The 18,412-nt window shown below is 42.1% G+C and overlaps 1 protein-coding gene across 1 annotated transcript in view; it reads right to left on the bottom strand.

Annotated features, from left to right (window-relative positions):
• Positions 1-18,412, bottom strand: part of LOC136863560 (uncharacterized) — a 274,361-nt gene that overhangs the window by 123,523 nt on the left and 132,426 nt on the right. Inside the window, exon 2 of the mRNA XM_067139940.2 lies at positions 16,432-16,690. Within this exon, the coding sequence (XP_066996041.2) occupies positions 16,432-16,690 (259 nt within the window). The remainder of the gene's footprint in view (positions 1-16,431; positions 16,691-18,412) is intronic.

Here is an 18,412-nt window from a genome sequence, read left to right as displayed (position 1 = left end):
AAAGTGTTATATGACTACATTTCTTGGAATATTATGAAGTACGGGGAGAAATGTCAACTGGCGCTGTGGCATACTGATGGAGCAGGAACTCGAAAGGATTATGACAGATGCTGTTTGGAAATAAGTGACCAAAGTGATGCGAAAATTATCGTTGTGAGTGCGACAATCATCAATGTTAACAAGAGTTCGAGAGACACGACTGATGTGTCAACCAATACGGCGGATTAAGGATTTGATACCGGATGTTGAACGTCAATACAATGTAGATTACCATGATATCCGTCTGCATCAAGCTGTATTTTCAGATAGATTAAAATGCTGTTATCAGTAGCATAAATGAAGCACACCCTTCATCTGTCAACAAATGATGCACACACACACCGAGCTTGATAGCTGCAGTCACTTAAGTGCTGCCAGTATTCAGTATTCGGGAGAGAGTGGGTTCGAACCACACTGCCGGCAGTCCTGAAGTCTTTAGATGAGACTCTGTGCCGTTGTTTAATATTGTTGACAACGTATGTGCATTATCCCGATATTTTAATGTGTTGTCCATAACATGTCCGCCTCTGTGGTGTAGTGGTTAGTGTGATTAGCTGCCACCCCCGGAGGCCCGGGTTCGATTCCCGGCTCTGCCACGAAATTTGAAAAGTGGTACGAGGGCTGGAACGGGGTCCACTCAGCCTCGAGATGTCAGCTGAGTAGAGGTGGGTTCGATTCCCACTTCAGCCATCCTAGATGTGGTTTCTGTGGTTTCCCACTTCTCCTCCAGGCAAATGTCGGGATGGTACCTAACTGAAGGCCACGGCCACTTCCTTCCCTCTTCCTTGTCTATCCCTTTCAATCTCCCCATCCCCCGCAAGGTCCCTGTTCAGCATAGCAGGTGAAGCCACCTGGGCGATGTACTGGTCATCCTCCCCAGTTGTATCCCCCGACCGAGAGTCTGAAGCTCCAGGACACTGCCCTTGAGGCGGCTGGGGTGGGATCCCTCGCTGAGTCCGAGGGGAAACTGGCCCTGGAGGGTAAACAGATAAAGAAGAAGAAAGACATAATTCATCTAACTGGCTTTAAACCTAGGCTACGTTTCTCGCCGGAAGCCACACGAGGCCTAATCCCGAGGTCACAGGTTACATGGACTTCATTCAATACAGCACGATTAATATATTGGAAGTCCGTCTCCCTATCTAAATGGTCAGCGCAGCGACCTTTGGTTCAGAGGGTCCCGGGTTCAAGTCTCGGCAGGGTAGAAGTTTTAACCTTAAATGGTTAATTCCATTGGATCGGAAACTGGATGCCTGTGCTGTTCCTAATATCCCTGCAACTCATACACCACTATTGTCCACCACAACGACACTCAGTTTCTCATCTCATACAGGGCAGGTGCCGCCCATCCTCGACCGAAGATCTAACGTACAAGGGCTGCACCAGGCTATAAATAGCTATATGAAATTATTATTATTATTATTATTATTATTATTATTATTATTATTATTATTATTATTATTATTATTATTATTATTATTATTATTATTATTATTATTATTATTATTATTATATTCAAGGGCAGTAGAGAGCAAACAATGCGGCTACAGGAAAAATGACCACACAAAAACTTCAAATTTTAATACATTTCCAAAATGATCTTGCCTTTCCCTTCTTTTCTTTTTTTTTCTTTTCAAAGATAACGACAACAACAACAACAACAATACCGTTAAATAAGAAGAAATAACAACCTGATTAAATATTTAGTAGTGGATATTACAATCATAAGCTTTAGAGCTTAATGATTAACAAGGAAGAATAAGCTCACATTTCACATGTGAGCGAATGTCGGCGATAGCACAAACATTTGGTCACAATTTCAGTTGCAGCGAAACTGTAATTAACTGCCTTACCTTCAAAAAAAAAAAAAAAAAAACACACACACACACACAACGAGCTCCATAGCTGCAGTCGCTTAAGTGCTACCAGTATCCAGTATTCGGGAGATAGTGGGTTCGAACCACACTGTCGGCAGTCCTGAGGATGGTTTTCCGTGGTTTCCCATTTTAATAGCAGGCAAATGCTGGGGCTGTACCTTAATAAAGGCCACGGCCGCTTCCTTCCCACTCCTAGCCCTTTCTTATCCCATGATCGCCATGAGACCTATTTGTGTCGGTGCGACGTAAAGCAACTGGTTAAGAAATCTTTACACACATGTACGTATAAATTAGGAAATAATATCCGCTGCACCCTATAGGCCTATCATTACAAACAAAAACAATTTAACGACAATGCTCATAAACACATAAAATAAACACCAGGAAATTTAGCAGGTTTGATATTTCGTGCTTGCGTTCTGGTAGGTAAAGGTAAATGTGCCGCCAATTTACATGAATGAAAATTCATTGCAAAAATCCTAGAATGTTACATTACGAGTAGAGAAAGACGTATTTCTGTCGCTAACACGAGTTTTAAAAAATTCGTCACTAGGTGTGTATTTTAAAATAATAATAATAATAATAATAATAATAATAATAATAATAATAATAATAATAATAATAATAATAATAATAATAATAATAAAGGCTTTATGTCCCACTAACTACTTTTATGGTTTTCGGAGACGCCGAGAAGCAGGAATTTAGTCCCACAGGAGTTCTTTTATGCACCAGTAAATCTACGGACACATCTCAAACGTCTGGGCCACTCAGCCCGGCTCTGTGTTAGCATGAGGGAACGAAGAATATCTTGTTAAAAGATACAGTGGTCAGATACAGTGATAAAGTCGCTCTACTGGTTACACTGGGTGTTGTCTACGTTGCACTTGTCTAGTCACCTACTGGTTGAAATACAAAGCAGTCTTGACGTGCTTGTTAGATGGCACACTCTCAGCCCTTAACAACACACATAAAACCCACGAACTAAAGCCAAACAGTCTTTTGTAAAGTGTCTTATGTTCTGGCTCTAGGATGACGAACCGTCCCGCGTTTTAACGCATTTTGTAAATGTCCCGCGCGGGACGTAACTTCTCCCGCAATTGTTTCGTTTTCTGTCTGAACGAATTTTCGTGTTGTTGTCATCGGTACGAATTTTCACAATGAGCAATTATCCTGCCATCTAGCTTCAACTAAACTTAGTGGAACCGCTGCCAACCGTATGATCTTTGGAAGTGCAAAGAAGCTGGTTATAGTATCTTTGGAGAATTGTTTCGGATGTACTTTCCGACCTCCGAGTTATCGTTAGTCCGTGGCGTGGCGTGGCGTGTATTGTCATTCCGTGTCATGAAGCGCATCAACATAAACGTCCTGTATTAACTGATGATTTGTTTAAGTTTTCGTGATTTTTGAAATTGATACAGCGTCGGATAGTAATGTCTGTACTTCTACCTCGTCACAAAGAAAAAGCCATCATTTAAACCCAAGAAGGCAAAAGGGAAAACTAAACGCGTATATGCATGTAAAACAAAGTGGGAAACCAACACGCCGTACTTATCTCCTGATCGACGTAACGTCCACAAGACGTTTTGTAAATTTTGCAAAAAGACGTTTAATGTGGCTCATGGCGGTTAAACCCACAGGCAGGAAAAGAACTTGTACAATAACGACGAGTGAAATACACTGACTGATGAAATGTCATGGGATAGCGGAGCACTGATGCGCAGGTGTGTTGTCTGCGCACCATACGCCCCCTGTGCCAGCGGCAGGTGTATAGGAGACGTTGTGAGCAGTGGCTATGCATGTGACAGGTGTAACATGGAACGTCGTCGTGAGCTGACACCGTTCGAACGGGGTATGGTGGTCGGTGCCCGACGGATGGGAAGTGCGATTTCGGAGGTAGTGTAGGAATTCGGCTTCACACGATCAACCCTGTCCAGGGTGCATCGTGAATGGTTGAATGCGGGTGTCACCGTCCACAACAGACGAACGACCGGCCGTCCAGCCACCCTCGATGACCGTGACCGGCGACATCTGAGACGGATTGTCAATAGTGACAGACGGGCAACCGTGCAACAAATCACGGCTCAATTCAACACAGGCCGTGCTAGACACGTCTCCCAGTGGACAATCCGTAGGAACATGGGTTCTGTGCGGTATGGGAGCCGGCCCACACACGGGTGCCACTGTTAACCCAAGGTCATCGGGCACAACGACGTGCATTTGTCGCCAGTCACCAGGGATGTACACTGGAACAAAGGCGTAACGTGATATGGTCGGACGAATCACGATTTCAACTGCACCATGCCGATGGGAGGCACTGTGTATGGCGCAGACCACATGAAGCGATGGATCCCGCCTGCTTGGAAGGTATGGTCCAGGGCCCTGGTGTCTCTGTTATGGCCTGGGGTGCATTTTCCTGGTATGGAATGGGCCCCCTAGTTGTTCTGGAAGAGACTTTAAATGGTACGCGGTATGTTGACCTGCTCGGAGACCATCTCCACCCATTTTTGGCCTTCCAGCGCCCAGACGGTTCTGCGGTGTTTCAAGATGATAACGCGCCACTACATCGCTAACACGTCGCCCGGGAATGGTTCCAGGAACATGCAGCGGAGGTCCAACGACTGCCATGGCCAGCCAGGAGCCCCGATATGAACCCTATCGAGCATATCTGGGATGTCCTGGAACGCAGGCTCCGTGCCATGGATCCTGCACCCACGAACAGACCAGCATTGGCGGCCGCTCTGCAAGCGATTTGGTGTCAGCTGCGTCCAGAGGACTACCAGGGACTTGTCGACTCACTTCCACGGCGTGTCACTGCAGTTCGCAGGGCCAGAGGAGGCCCCACACGCTATTAGGTGACTATCTCATGACATTTGCTAAGTCAGTGTATATTTTCTATGTTATTACTTCAGTAAGAGCACTCTTGGTAAAAAAAATATGGGAAAATGACAACGCAATGCTTTTGAAAATGTTAAAAATGTTGTCGTTTTAATATTACTGCTACAAATATAGCTGTCCCCCAAACTGATAGCATGCCCCCGTTTTTTACTGTCTTGTCCCTCATTCGTTTCTTCAACAGCTGCTCACGCTATCTGGCTCTCAAAGTTAGGCAAGCGCCGCCAGAGCGCATGCCAGTGTAAAACCAGGAAATGGCACCTCAAAGTGTTTAGACTACGTCTTTACAGTGAAAAGACAAATCAAAACTAGGGCTATACTATTCAAATCGACGGCATAGACATAGGACAAAAGCCTTATAATACCTGTGCGCAACAATCACTGCAGACGGGAGCCTCAAAACAGCCTTTCGCGTCGGTAATACGTGGCTCATGTGGTGGTCTATCACTGCTGTACTGTCCGACTCGTAGGCTGAATGGTCAGATGGTCCCGGGTTTGATTCCCGGCCGGGTCGGAGATTTTAACCTTCATTCCAATGGCCTGGGGGCTGGGTGTTTGTGCTGTACCCTACATCCCTGCAGCTCACACACCGCACATAACCCTATCATCTTCCACAATAACACACAGTTACCTACACATGGCAGATGCCGCCCACCCTCATCGGAGGGTCTGCCTTACAAGAACTTCACTCGAATACAAATAGCTACACGAAATTATCATTAACTGGTATGCTACGTGACAAGAAGATTCCAGACTGAAGTCGAAAATATATAGCTCATTCTTCTAGTGGCTCTATATGGGGCAGAGTGTTGGCCTGGATCCAAGAAATCAGACAATGTTATGGATTCCGAAGATTTATCGGAAGCCCTTGAGCCTTCGCATTTTAGTTAAGATAGGTTTCATGGTTCAACTAAAGATCCGGGAAAATCCAAACACTACACTACACCTGCCAAGACAGGCAATGTAAATAGGGGCAGAGTGAGGAAATTCTGATAACCCATTTAGAACCATTGGATAAATAAATAAATAAATAAATAAATAAATAAATAAATAAATAAATAAATAAATAAATAAATAAATAAATAAATAAATAGATAAATAAATAAATAAATAAATAAATAAATAAATAAATAAATAAATACAGTAGAGTCTCGATTATCCGACCTAAACGGGACCTGGACTACGTCGGATCACCGAAAATGTCGGATAATACAGAATAACTTTGAAAATGAACTGAAACAGGAAGGCTATACGCTAGTACTAAAACGACATGTTTTACGGTACTCTATTTATTGAATTATAAATTCAATTCTACAGTACATGCAGTATTGAACGAAAAAATTCCAGATGTCAGAAACTTTTCTCCACAGATATTAAGCTGCCTAATGCCGTGGCGTTCTTTTCCACCGATCAAGCCACCCATCACTGGCAGGAAAATTAGGGTCCCTTTCATTAAACTCCTTCTGGAAATACTCAGCTTTTTCCTGCAGAATGGGGCCAGATATCGGCAGGCCCTTTTCCCGGTGTTGAGATAACCAAAGAAATAGTGCTTCACTTACTTTTCCGTACTCACATTTTTTCATTGTTTTTCTCTGCTCTGGTAGAGCACCACTTTTCAACTTCTTCCCTCTGTTTTTTTCCAGTCTCCCACTGCAACACATCCAACACCATAATCTGAAGCCACATCTTGAAGAATTTCCCCTTTGTCCAGTCTCTTTAATGCACTCAACTTGTCTTCCATAAAAACAATCACTTTCTTCCATTTACTCGCTATACTCACAGAGGATATGAAAACTATAACATTCGCACCCAACCAATACTACAATGAACAATGACTGAAGACTCACTGCACCTGTCCTTGAGAAAAAAAAAGCGGTCCTACCACCAGCGGTCAGGTCAGTGTTTGTCCCATGGTCGCACCCTCCACACCGCATGTGTCTGAATTAAGTCTACCAGTGTCGGATAACACGGAATGTCGGATAAGCGAAGGTCGGATGAGCGAGACTCTACTGTAAATATTTTTTTTGCTAGTTGCTTTACGTCGCACCGACACAGATAGGTCTTATGGAGACGATGGGACAAGGAAGGGCTAGAAGTTGGAAGGAAGCAGCCGTGGCCTTAATTAAGGTACAGCCCCAGCATTTGCCTGGTGTGAAAATGGTAAACCACGGAAAACCATCTTCAAGGCTGCCGATAGTGGGGTTCGAACCTACTATCTCCCGAATACTGGATACTGGCCGCACTTAAGCGACTGTAGCTATCGAGCTCGGTTAAATAAATAAATAAATAAATAAATAAATAAATAAATAAATAAATAAATAAATAAATAAATAAATAAATAAATTAATTAATTAATTAATTAATAGTTTATCAGTCACTAAAACAATAATCACACTGTTGGGTATGTCGTAGCCACTGCACACTGCACGGTTCCAATCTGAGCCTTCATCACCACATAGAATGCAAATTGTTGGATCTCTGTCACCGCACTCGTCATTGTCACAGAAATCCAGTGATTCAACATCTTCTTCGGACGAACTATCACTGATGATCCTTCTTACCCCAACTTGCCATATAGGAAATTTAACATCGCTTACCGGGCGAGTTGGCCGTGCGGTTAGAGGCGCGCAGCTGTGAGCTTGCATCCGGGAGATAGTGGGTTCGAATCCCACTGTCGGCAGCCCTGAAGATGGTTTTCCGTGGTTTCCCATTTTCACACCAGGCAAATGCTGGGGCTGTACCTTAATGAAGACCACGGCCGCTTCCTTCCTACTCCTAGGCCTTTCCTATCCCATCGTCGCCATAAGACCTATCTGTGTCGGTGCGACGTAAAGCAACTAGCAAGTTGCCATACGATAGAACTCCCATTTACATTCTGCATTTGCTACTCAACATATTCTGCAGAAATGTATGATTTTCATAGATATACATCGTTGAAGCTTTTTCAATCTGTCGAACACAAATTACAAAATTTATGAAAAAACTGTAACATATCTGGAAAAGAAAACAGTTTAATAATAACAGAATGATAGCATCTGAGGATATTCTTGTAGAGCGAAAAATGTAACTAAGCTAACGCTGAAAAGAATGGGCTCCATCTTAATAAATTTATGATGTTATTTGACTAACGTCGCACAAGACAGAGCATGTAATATTGGCGATTAATAATAATTCTGGGTGGCTGTTATTAGCTTGGTACAGCACTTGTAAGACAGACCCTCCAGTGCCAGGGTGGGTCATGCCTGCCACGTACTCGTGTAGGAATCTGCGTGTTAATGTAGTGGTGGTAGTCTTGTATGTGGTGTGTGGGCTGGAGGAAAGTTGGTGACAACACACACACACTCGGTCCCATGACCCTGCTGGAAATGGAGCCCAAATCCAAGAATGTCAAGACTTTGACCAGTCATCCACAGAGCTGGGGATGAGTTATGATGAAGTGATGCCTAATGCATTCATTCCGATCACCAAGAAGTTTTCAGCATTACGTCAAAAGGTACAGGAGGATTATAACGGCGTAAGGTAGTATGATACACGCCGCCTTGATGATCACCTGCATGGACGAATATAGATAGGTGCTGTTTATTTATGGGAGTAGGCAGCATAGTGATGCAATACAATCTTGTACACGTGTTAAGCAGCCTATGGAGAATTGCACGTGAAATCGGACAGCAAGAAATTTTGAAGTAATATGCCAAAAAAGGAAAATTGTTGGAGATACTCATTTCTCCACAGTATTAGTTGCCTCTGTTCAACAGTGTTCATTAAATGAAATGTTTAATACTGTATATTTTCCCGGCAGTCAACATTTTACAGAAATATTATGAAAAACTATAAAAGTTAGGACATAATTGCTTTACAGTTGTGAAGATAATAGCATAAAGAATACAATATTTATTGCAGTATTATTACAATACTTATTAACATGTTCCGGAAACATACTCCTTACATTTTACCGACTTCACTATATTAAAAATATATTCTAGAAGTAAGTATAGTTTTCTTTACATAGCAAGAGATGGACTGCGTTTAATACGAGGACTGGGGCAAAAGTCATGGCAACTATTTTTTTTGTAGATATGTGAACGGATCACAAACGTATATGTGTCCAGTGGAAGGTCTGCAGGCATAGTGTGTATGCAGAACAACAGATGGCTCTGTGACAGCAGGTAGTAGCGCAACGAGGGCTGTGAAATCAGTCAGTTGGTGAGTGTTGTGCGAGATTGAAGTAACCCGTGTTGAGCAGCGCGCTTACATCAAAATAGCCGTTCTCCGAGGGAGAAATGCGATGGAATGTCACAGTGAATTATGGAAGACCTTGGGAATAATGCCCTACCATACCGTACAGTAACACAGTGGGTAGGAATGCTTCAGCAAGGACAAGTGTCAACCAGTGATGAGCAACGTTCGAAACGACCTGTCAGTGTGCGGACCGACGTGGCACGTGCCGTCATCGAGCGGCTCCTGGATGAAGACAGGCGATGGACGCTACTGGAGTTAGAGAGGGCAAGTAGCATCGAGAAACGCATCGTCCACAGGATACTGCGTAATGAGCTGCAACTCGCAAAATTGCATCGCGGTGGGTACCGCATGCACTGACGGAAGTTCAAAGGTGGGTGCGCTATGCAATATGCTCCGACCACCTTCCACGCTGGCAACAGGACGGCGATCAATTCTCGTCACGAATAATCGCCATCGATGAATTTGGGCCAGGGCATATGAACCAGAACTGAAACGTCAGTCCACGGAGTGGCGACATGTTGGTCCATCAAGGAAGCAGAAGGTCCGTCAGAAGCCTTCCCCAGTCAAATTGATGGTGACGTCAGGGGTGTCATCGTTTGCCACTTTGTGCCACGTGGCAGAACAGTGACCGCACAGTACTACAGGGACTTCCTGGTGCGACAGGTACGACGTGGCGTTCGGGAGAAACGTCCGGATCTTGTGGACAGTGAAATAATCCTGCACGATAATGCAAAACCGCATAAAGCAGAGTGTGTAGAGCACCTCTTGCGACGTTGGAGATGGGAAGAACTGAAGCACCCACCGTACTCTCCCGACATTTCGCCCTGTGATTTTGATCTCATTTGAAAGATTAAGAAATCACTACGTGGTAGGCGGTTCGCAACACGAGAGGACATTGGCATGCCTCTTACCCGAAGGCCCCGGGTTCAATTCCCCGCCAGGTCACGGAATTTTACCTGGATCTGAGGGCTGGTTCGAGGTCCACTCAGCCTACGTGATTACAATTGAGAAGCTATCTGACGGTGGAATGGCGGCACCGGCTTAGAAAGCCAAGAATAAAGACCGAGAGGATTCGTCGTGCCGACCACACGACACCTCATAATCTGCTGGCCTTCGGGCTGAGCAATGGTTGGTTGGTAAGACAAGGCCCGTCAGGGCTGTCGCGCCAAGGTGTTTTGTGAATAATAATAATAATAATAATAATAATAATAATAATAATAATAATAATAATAATAATAATAATGTATTCTTACAGAATAATATTAGTCTAAATAATCGCCAACGTCAACTTGAACTACATCAAACAAACAACCGGCGACTGCATAGAGTATAATATTACAAAAACTGACGAATTGTTGTTGATAATATTAATAATATATTGTAACAAAGAGAGCCTCCGTGACTCAGACGGCAGCGCATCAGCCTCTCACCGCTGGATACCTTGGTTCAAATCCCGGTCCCTCCATGTGAGATCTGTGTTGGACAAAGCGGAGGCGGGACAGGTTTTTCTCCGGGTACTCCGGTTTTCCCTGTCATCTTTCATTCCAGCAACACTCTCCATCCTCATATCAGCATATACTAAATCAGTCATTCATTAATCACTTTGGGAGTGGCGACCCCATCGTACTATTAGCCTATATATGATTCATTCATTACATCCCTGACAGGTTGTAGGTTATCATTTTCATAGTAATAAAATCTTGAGTAATCGTCACTATGAATTTCAATTACCCAAAGCCAAAAAAAATGACTGGCGAGTGCATAAAGTATAATATTACCTAAAAATTACCAGTTAATATTCATAATCCTATAAATAAAATTGTAGGGGTTCTGCTGTGTGCAATTTCATTTATCATGCCTTATTTTGGCATATTTATCCGTTTTAGTTCAACTCAAGGCCGTATCAGTGGGTTTTAGCTTTCGTGACTTTGTTTGTCTGTTTGTTCCACCATCACGGAGAAACGGCTCGATAGATGTCGACCAAACTCATTCAGAAGCATCTTTCGATGTGCATATCATTTAAAAATCACTAAATAAACTGGAGATTTATACGAAGATCAGAAGATATTTTTTCAATTTTGTTTTACACTGTTGATTATATCTCGACCAAACTTCATATGCATATCATTTAAAAATCACTGAACAAACTGGGGATTTATAGGAAGACCAGAAGACGTTTTCAATTTCCTCTTATACTATTGATTATAACTCGACCACAATTCATATGTAAAGTCTACTTACCTGGAGCAGATTTTTATACACACCTAATTTAAAAATCACTGAACAAACTGGGCGTTTATAGGAAGACCAGAAGAGTTTTTTCAGTTTGTTCTTACTCTATTAATTCTATCTCGACCACACTTCATATTTATAGTCTACTCATCCAAGAACACGTTTTGATATGCACATCATTTAAAATCACTGAAAAGACTGGGGTTTTATAGGAAGATCAGACGAGGTTTTTATTTCAATGATCTCTTACACTATTGACTGTATCTCTACCAAACGTCATATTTAGAGTCTAATCATCCAGGAGCAGTTTGATATGCATATTATTTAAAATCACAGAATAGACATGGCGTTTGTAGAATAAAACCGGAGTTTTTCAATTATTTTTCCGCTATTGATTATATCTCGACCAAAATTCATATTTAGAGTCAAACTGTCCAGGAGCACGTTTTTATATGCATATCATGTCAATCACTGAATAGACTGGGGTTTTACAGGAAGGAAAGAAGAGATTTCTTTTCAATTTCCTCTTAGGTTATTGATTATTTGTAAGCTCTGTGGATAACACGTGAAATGCCCCTTAATTTTAAGTAGTTTTGTTATGTACATAATTTCGCTTCCTCTTCAATTTACGGATAAAATACTATTTTCTACGGGCTTCATGCTCTTCAGCCAGTGACGGACACACTCGCACACCTAAAGTTATTTGAAGGATCGTAACAGGAGAAAATCAGAGGATGTATAATATTTCTCTCGGTTTGAAAATTAACCCTACCCAATGTATCTGAATACCGAGGAAACATAGGTAGAATCTTTCCTTTGGTGTCTGTCTGTTTGTATATTCATAAAGTCGAAAACTGGTGGAATTATTTTAATCAAACTACAGTATTTATTTGTAATCTACTGACTCAGGATTGTGTTATCGGGTACATACGATGTCATGGTAATCCCACGGATTTGATATTTATAGGAAGATTTTCTCAAATATTTTCGTTCACATTAGATCTATTAAAATACTGTATATAACAAACGAATAATAATACATTATTTCTGTTCCTTTATGTCATGTATGAATTTATCGTACGACGGATAATAACGCAGATGATTACGAAAAGTTGGATTTTTAGTCCAAGTCCCGTGGGACATGTCGTGCATGCCATTTCAAGGTGGGCAACGGGAAATCTAAAGAGCCATTTCACTCTTTTCTGCAAGGCAGATATTAAGAGAAGTATCATCAACATCAGAGCGCCACGCAAGTGGTCAGAGATACAATATGCAACCTGAGAACCACGCAGAATTTCGCACTACTTACAACCAGGAACTGTACCGTACAATGAATTCGGAAATCGTCCTCATTCTTTCTCGAATTTTTTCCGTTTCATCCTATTTCCGTTACTGCCCCGGGCTGTCGTAGGAAAATTTCATTTTAACGTGTCACATTAAACGTGTAAATAGAGCCATGTTATCGCATAAATTCCTGAAGGAAACACACAAACTACTGCAAATTCTAATGCGGAGAACGGGTACAAATGCTAGTTACTAATAAATATTTACGTCAGTTTCATTGAATACATATATCAATGAGCAGAATCTCATTTTAAAATATACTACTCCTTGGATAAAATACCCACGAGTCTAGTGTTTCTTTCCTTTCATCTTGCCAGAAATAACGGGATTCAAGTGTAATGTATTTTAAATTATTTCAAACGAAAGGAATGAAATTACAGCGTAAACTTAGTTCGGTTTGTTTACTGGGATTTTATTTTATGTATATCGAAAGATATGCAAAGAGGTAATGTGCTAAAAGTCTTCAAAGATCACATTTTTTCTGTTGTATATTTTACTAACAATATTTTCATTTGGGTACATGCAGAGTAGCCAACGGCCGTAGCCGTGCTGAAACACCGGATATCGTGAGATCTCCTAAGTTAAACAAATTTGGGCGTGGTCAAGATCTGGATGGGTTGCCACGCGCTGTTGTTGGGGGGTAAGGGAATGGAGGAGCGGAAAGGAACTGGCCACAATCCGGCTCAAGCACACCTCTGCGGAGGTTAGGACCTGCCTTCGGGCAGAATACACCCTTACCTTTTACATGCAGAGTGACAAGTGTAGAAAGAGACATACTGGGTAGGCAAAGTAAAATTGGCCCGAGCGCAATATATTTATAAGACTGACGCGGAACTGACCCTTGTTAATGAACAGGAGAAATGCCTATGACAGGAAATGCTGGAAACCGTGATTTTCATGCACCAATCGGTTGCTGTTACATGTCTGTGAGTGAAAATCCCCCGCATCTCCCGAGTGCGGCACTGTGTCATCACGTGTGAGTGAGTGAGAGGAGCAGACCTGTTTACTGACCAGTTGAATGCAACGCAAAATGGTGCTCACGACAAACCAGCGCGTGTTCATTGCCGAGTGTAATGCGAAGGACTATTCGCGGAAAACCAGTGCGGAACTGTTTGCGCAAGAGTTTAAGATTGGAAGTGTTTTGGAAAAACCTCCAGCAAAGTCTGCAATGCAAAACTTAGTGACAAAATGGCGTGAAACGGATTCTGTCGCAAATAAAATCCGTAACTATCCGGAAAGAGTTCCAACACCAGAAATTATTGCTCGAGTGAAGGAAATCCTGGAACGAAGACCGACGAAATCTCAACGCCGTTTGTGTGTGCGGGTGAGAATTAGGAGATCGTCATGTCGAAAGGACCTGCATCTGTATCCTTGCATATTTACTCTTGAGCATACATTAAAGTATCCAGACGAACCTTCGCGTGTTGCGTTCTGCCGGTGGTTTCTGAGTGAAGTGGATCCTCAGTTTTTCATTGCTTCATATGAGGCCATTTCCATCATCTACCGTGAGGTTCATTAAGAAGAGTCAATTCCGCATCGGTCCTATTGTAAGCATTTTATTGTGCCCACGCGGTATGTAAGGTGAAATGTGACTGTTCCAGGCACTCCAACCTAAATCCTTCACTCTCAGCAACACATTCAGCTCTTGGACTCAAAGTGATAAGAATTTGGTAGATATAAACTGAAGCTGCAGTTTCTGCATGTACTTCATATAGGTTAAGACTTTAAAATATATGATGTATTCAGAGGCGTAGTTTTACTGTCATAATTGGTCCCCTATACAAATCAAGTTCTTAAAATAAGAAAGATTTGGTGTAGTTCCCTACAGTGCATACATTGATTTGACTTCCTTGTATTCATTTTTCATTTTTCACTTGTCATTCTTCTTTTATCTAGTTTTGGTCTGCTGTCATTTTAGTAATTAATAGTCTCCAAAACTGGTTGGATTAATAAGAGCAATGATGATCTAAACGTAAATTATAGGACGTGTAGCAACATCGTGATTTAAGTTTTCTTTTCACAAACTAAGCAACGTTAAATAATTCTATTCGTTTCATTACCGTAAAAATCAAAAACTGATACATGGGCACTTCTTTAAAGTAAATGTCATGTTATTTTATACTGAAGAGTATTCTAGGATATTTATTTGTTAAAATTTTGAAATGTTTTAGCCCTGTTATTATGAAATGCTTTCTTGATATTTCGTAGTGCATAATTCCCTGCGATTTTTTTTCATTTTGACGTATTTAAACTTCGCGGCAGAGTTGTGTGACGAAGCACGAGTAGTAACTACTTGTATTAAGATGGATGTCCTACAGCTTTGAGCTTTCAGTGAAAGAGAATCTTCACGTCGACATGAAATCGATAATGTAATCTCATAATGGTGTATCGTGGCAATCTGGATAATTGTAGTTTCCCAGATTAGAAAGAAGGAGAGAAAGGAAGAAATATATATTCTTTAAAAGAGGTCTCTCTTGTTGAGAAAATAATAATAATAATAATAATAATAATAATAATAATAATAATAATAATAATAATAATAATAATAATAAATAAACTGGCCGGGACGGAGAATGCAGCGGCCGTGGCTTAATTAAGGTACAGCTTCAGCATTTGCATGGCGTAAGAATGGTAAACCATACAAAACCATCTTCACCCCTGCTGATTGTAGGGTTGATCGAACCCTCTTTCCCAACGCAAGCTTACAGCTACACGGTCCAAAAACGCAGCCAACTCATCGGTATTATTATTATTATTATTATTATTATTATTATTATTATTATCATCATCATCGAGTGGAGTGGTCAAACGTCTTAACGCGCTATGGCTATGGGGTTAAGCTCTGCATTCGGAAGATGCGTGGGTTCGAACCCCACCGTCGGCTGTCCTGAGAATGATTTTCTGTGGTTTCACATTTTTACTTCCATGCAAATGCCGCGACAGTTTCTACTCATAGGCCACAGCCAATTCCTTCCGCCTCCTTACCCAGGTTCATTCAGCATCATTCATTTTATCTCCATTAGCTCGTTAACTGAGGTTGGCGTCAGGAAGTGCATCCGGCCGTAAAATTAACATGCCATAAAATTTTATTTCACCTCATCCCCGACCCCTATCAAGGATCGGGACTAAGGGGTAGCACTTACAATACAATATTAAACAATATGCTATTTGTTTTAGGTCGCACTAATCATTCTTAAGGTTGATTCTCAACTGAAGCCTGGTTTGAGAACTAGATACAACGGAAAAGCATTTGCAGTGCTGCCGAATTTGGGGTTCGTATCCGCCATCCCCCGAATGGAGCTTTCTTTGATTTTTTTTTTCTCGTGAATTAATGTCGCACTATCTCAGATAGGCTTTTGCGCTTTTGGCGGCGGTGGCATAGGACTGGAAAAGAAGTGCTGTAATTTTAATTAGGGGAGAGCCCGGGCATTTGCCTGGAATGAGAATTAGAAAACATGAAAAACCATCTAAATGGCTGCCGATTATGGGGTTCAAACCCATCATCTCATCTCTGGAAGCATACAGGTACGCAGTGCGCACCACGAAGCCAACTCGCTCGGTTGCTGAAGAAATACAGGTCTGGATTTTTACAGTTCTATTATTATAATTCAAGAAAGGACACCTGTACATTTCATCTACTGCACTTCTAACGACATCCGGGCTCCGAGGTAGTTTCACTCCTAAAGATGAAACAGACGATGACGAAGACGTTCTTAGGATACTGCAGTCAGCTTCTGGAGTAGTAACAGAATTCAATTGACTCTCATCGAAATGAGGACTATGCTGTTCAATACAATCTACTCACCAGTGGCCCAGTGGACGACGGAGTGGCGCTCGTTGTCTAGGCTGTTGACATTGGCCCCACGTGACAGAAGCAACTTGATAAGAGGTCGGTTACCAGCGATCACTCCTAAATGTAACGCTGTGTACCCATCTTCATCTCGTTCGTCCAGGAGGGAGGGAGATGCGTTCAGCAGAAGTTCGGCGCACGCGGTGGAACTGTTTTCAGCACAGTAGTGGAGGGGCGTCTTCCTGGTACGATCCCTCTCCAGTACTGTGCCAGGCTGGAATCAAACAACATCAATCTTCACATTTAGAAGACGTGGAGAAAATTATAAATGTAGCAATAACACTTAAACACTGCCAGCGCACATGCCAAATAACACTCTGTCAGTCATCAAGTCAACGCTGTTTGGGTTCCAAACGGTGCCACTGAAGTTTTCGTGGTTAGAGGAGAAACTTCATAACGCAAGGCGCAGCTAGAAAGTAATTCCAAGTCTAGATACAAATCATGCAGATTTCTTGCTATTTTCTTTCCTCACTGTTTAAACATTGGTATTCTAATCAGTAAGAGAAGAATACAGTTTACAATTCCTTTCATATAATACACCAACACTCCCCTGTGAACAATGTGACCTTGCCACGGTGGGGAGGCGTTTGTGTCCCAAAGAAACAGGTAGTCGAGCCGTAGGTAAAGCCACATGGGATAGGTATCTGTTGAGAGACCAGGACCAATGGTTATTCGAAAGTAGGGGTAGCTCCATTTCGGAAGCTGCACGGGCGGCAGTCTTGATGATTGACTGATATGGCCTGCAATAATACTTCTTAACATGACTCAGCTATGTTGATACTGTAACACGGATGAAAGCAGCGAAAAACTATAGTCGTAAGTAACTTCCGAGGACATGAAGCTCTTTCTGTATGAATGAATGAATGAATGATGTACTGATGATGGCTTCCTCCCTGGTAAAATATTGCGGAGGTACGTTCGGATCTCCGGGTGGGGACTACACAAGAGAGAGAGAGAGAGAGAGAGAGAGAGAGAGAGAGAGAGAGAGAGAGAGAGAGAGAGAGAGAGAGAGAGAGAGAGAGCACTGATCAGGAAGATGAATACTTATATTCTGCGAGTCGGAGCGTGGAATTTTAAAAGTTTGAATCACCGAGCTCGATAGCTGCAGTCGCTTAAGTGCGGCCAGTATCCAGTATTCGGGACATAGTGGGTTCGAACCATACTGTCGGCAGCCCTGAAGATAGTTTTCCGTGGTTTCCCATTTTCACACCAGGCAAATGCTGGGGCTGTACCTTAATTAAGGCCACGGACGGTTCCTTCCCACTCCTAGCCCTTTCCTGTCCCATCGTCGCCATAAGACGTACCTGTGTCGGTGCGACGTAAAGCAACTTGCAAAAAAGTTTGAATCGTTTGCGGTAGCTTAGAGAATTTGAAAATAGAAATGGATAGACTATATTTAGATGCAGCTGGTAAAATGAAGTGCGTTGGCAAAAAGAGCAGGACGTTTGGTCACGCGATTACAGAATTATCAACACAAAATCAAAAAGGATAAATGCAGAGTTTATTTAATGAAAAAGAAATTAGGCCAACGAGTAAACTACTATGACCATCATAGTAAAGGATTATTGTAGTGAAGCCAATGGCCATCATAATAACACAATAGTACTAGTTCGTCGGAGGATGGAGAAATCGACAGAATATATGGAGAGATAGAAGGTTCAATACAAAATGTAAAAGGTGATGAGAATCTAATTGTGAAGCGAGACTGAAATGCAGTGGTAGGCCAAGAAAGAGAGGGTAATGTGGTGGGAGAATTTGGACTTGGACAAAGGAATGAAACAGGAAATCGGCTGAAGAATTCTGCACCGATCACAATTTAGTTCTTTATAATACTTGATTCAAATACCACGAGCGACGGCTGTATAGGTGGACAAAACCTGGAGACACTGGAAGGTATCAAATAGACGTCATTATGATTAGGCAGATATTAATGAAT

The sequence above is a fragment of the Anabrus simplex genome, chromosome 2, assembly GCF_040414725.1.
Source record: "Anabrus simplex isolate iqAnaSimp1 chromosome 2, ASM4041472v1, whole genome shotgun sequence".
In the NCBI taxonomy this organism is placed as follows: Eukaryota; Metazoa; Arthropoda; class Insecta; order Orthoptera; family Tettigoniidae; genus Anabrus; species Anabrus simplex.
Note: the sequence above shows the minus strand (reverse complement) of the source record. Positions and strands in the feature narration are given on the sequence as shown.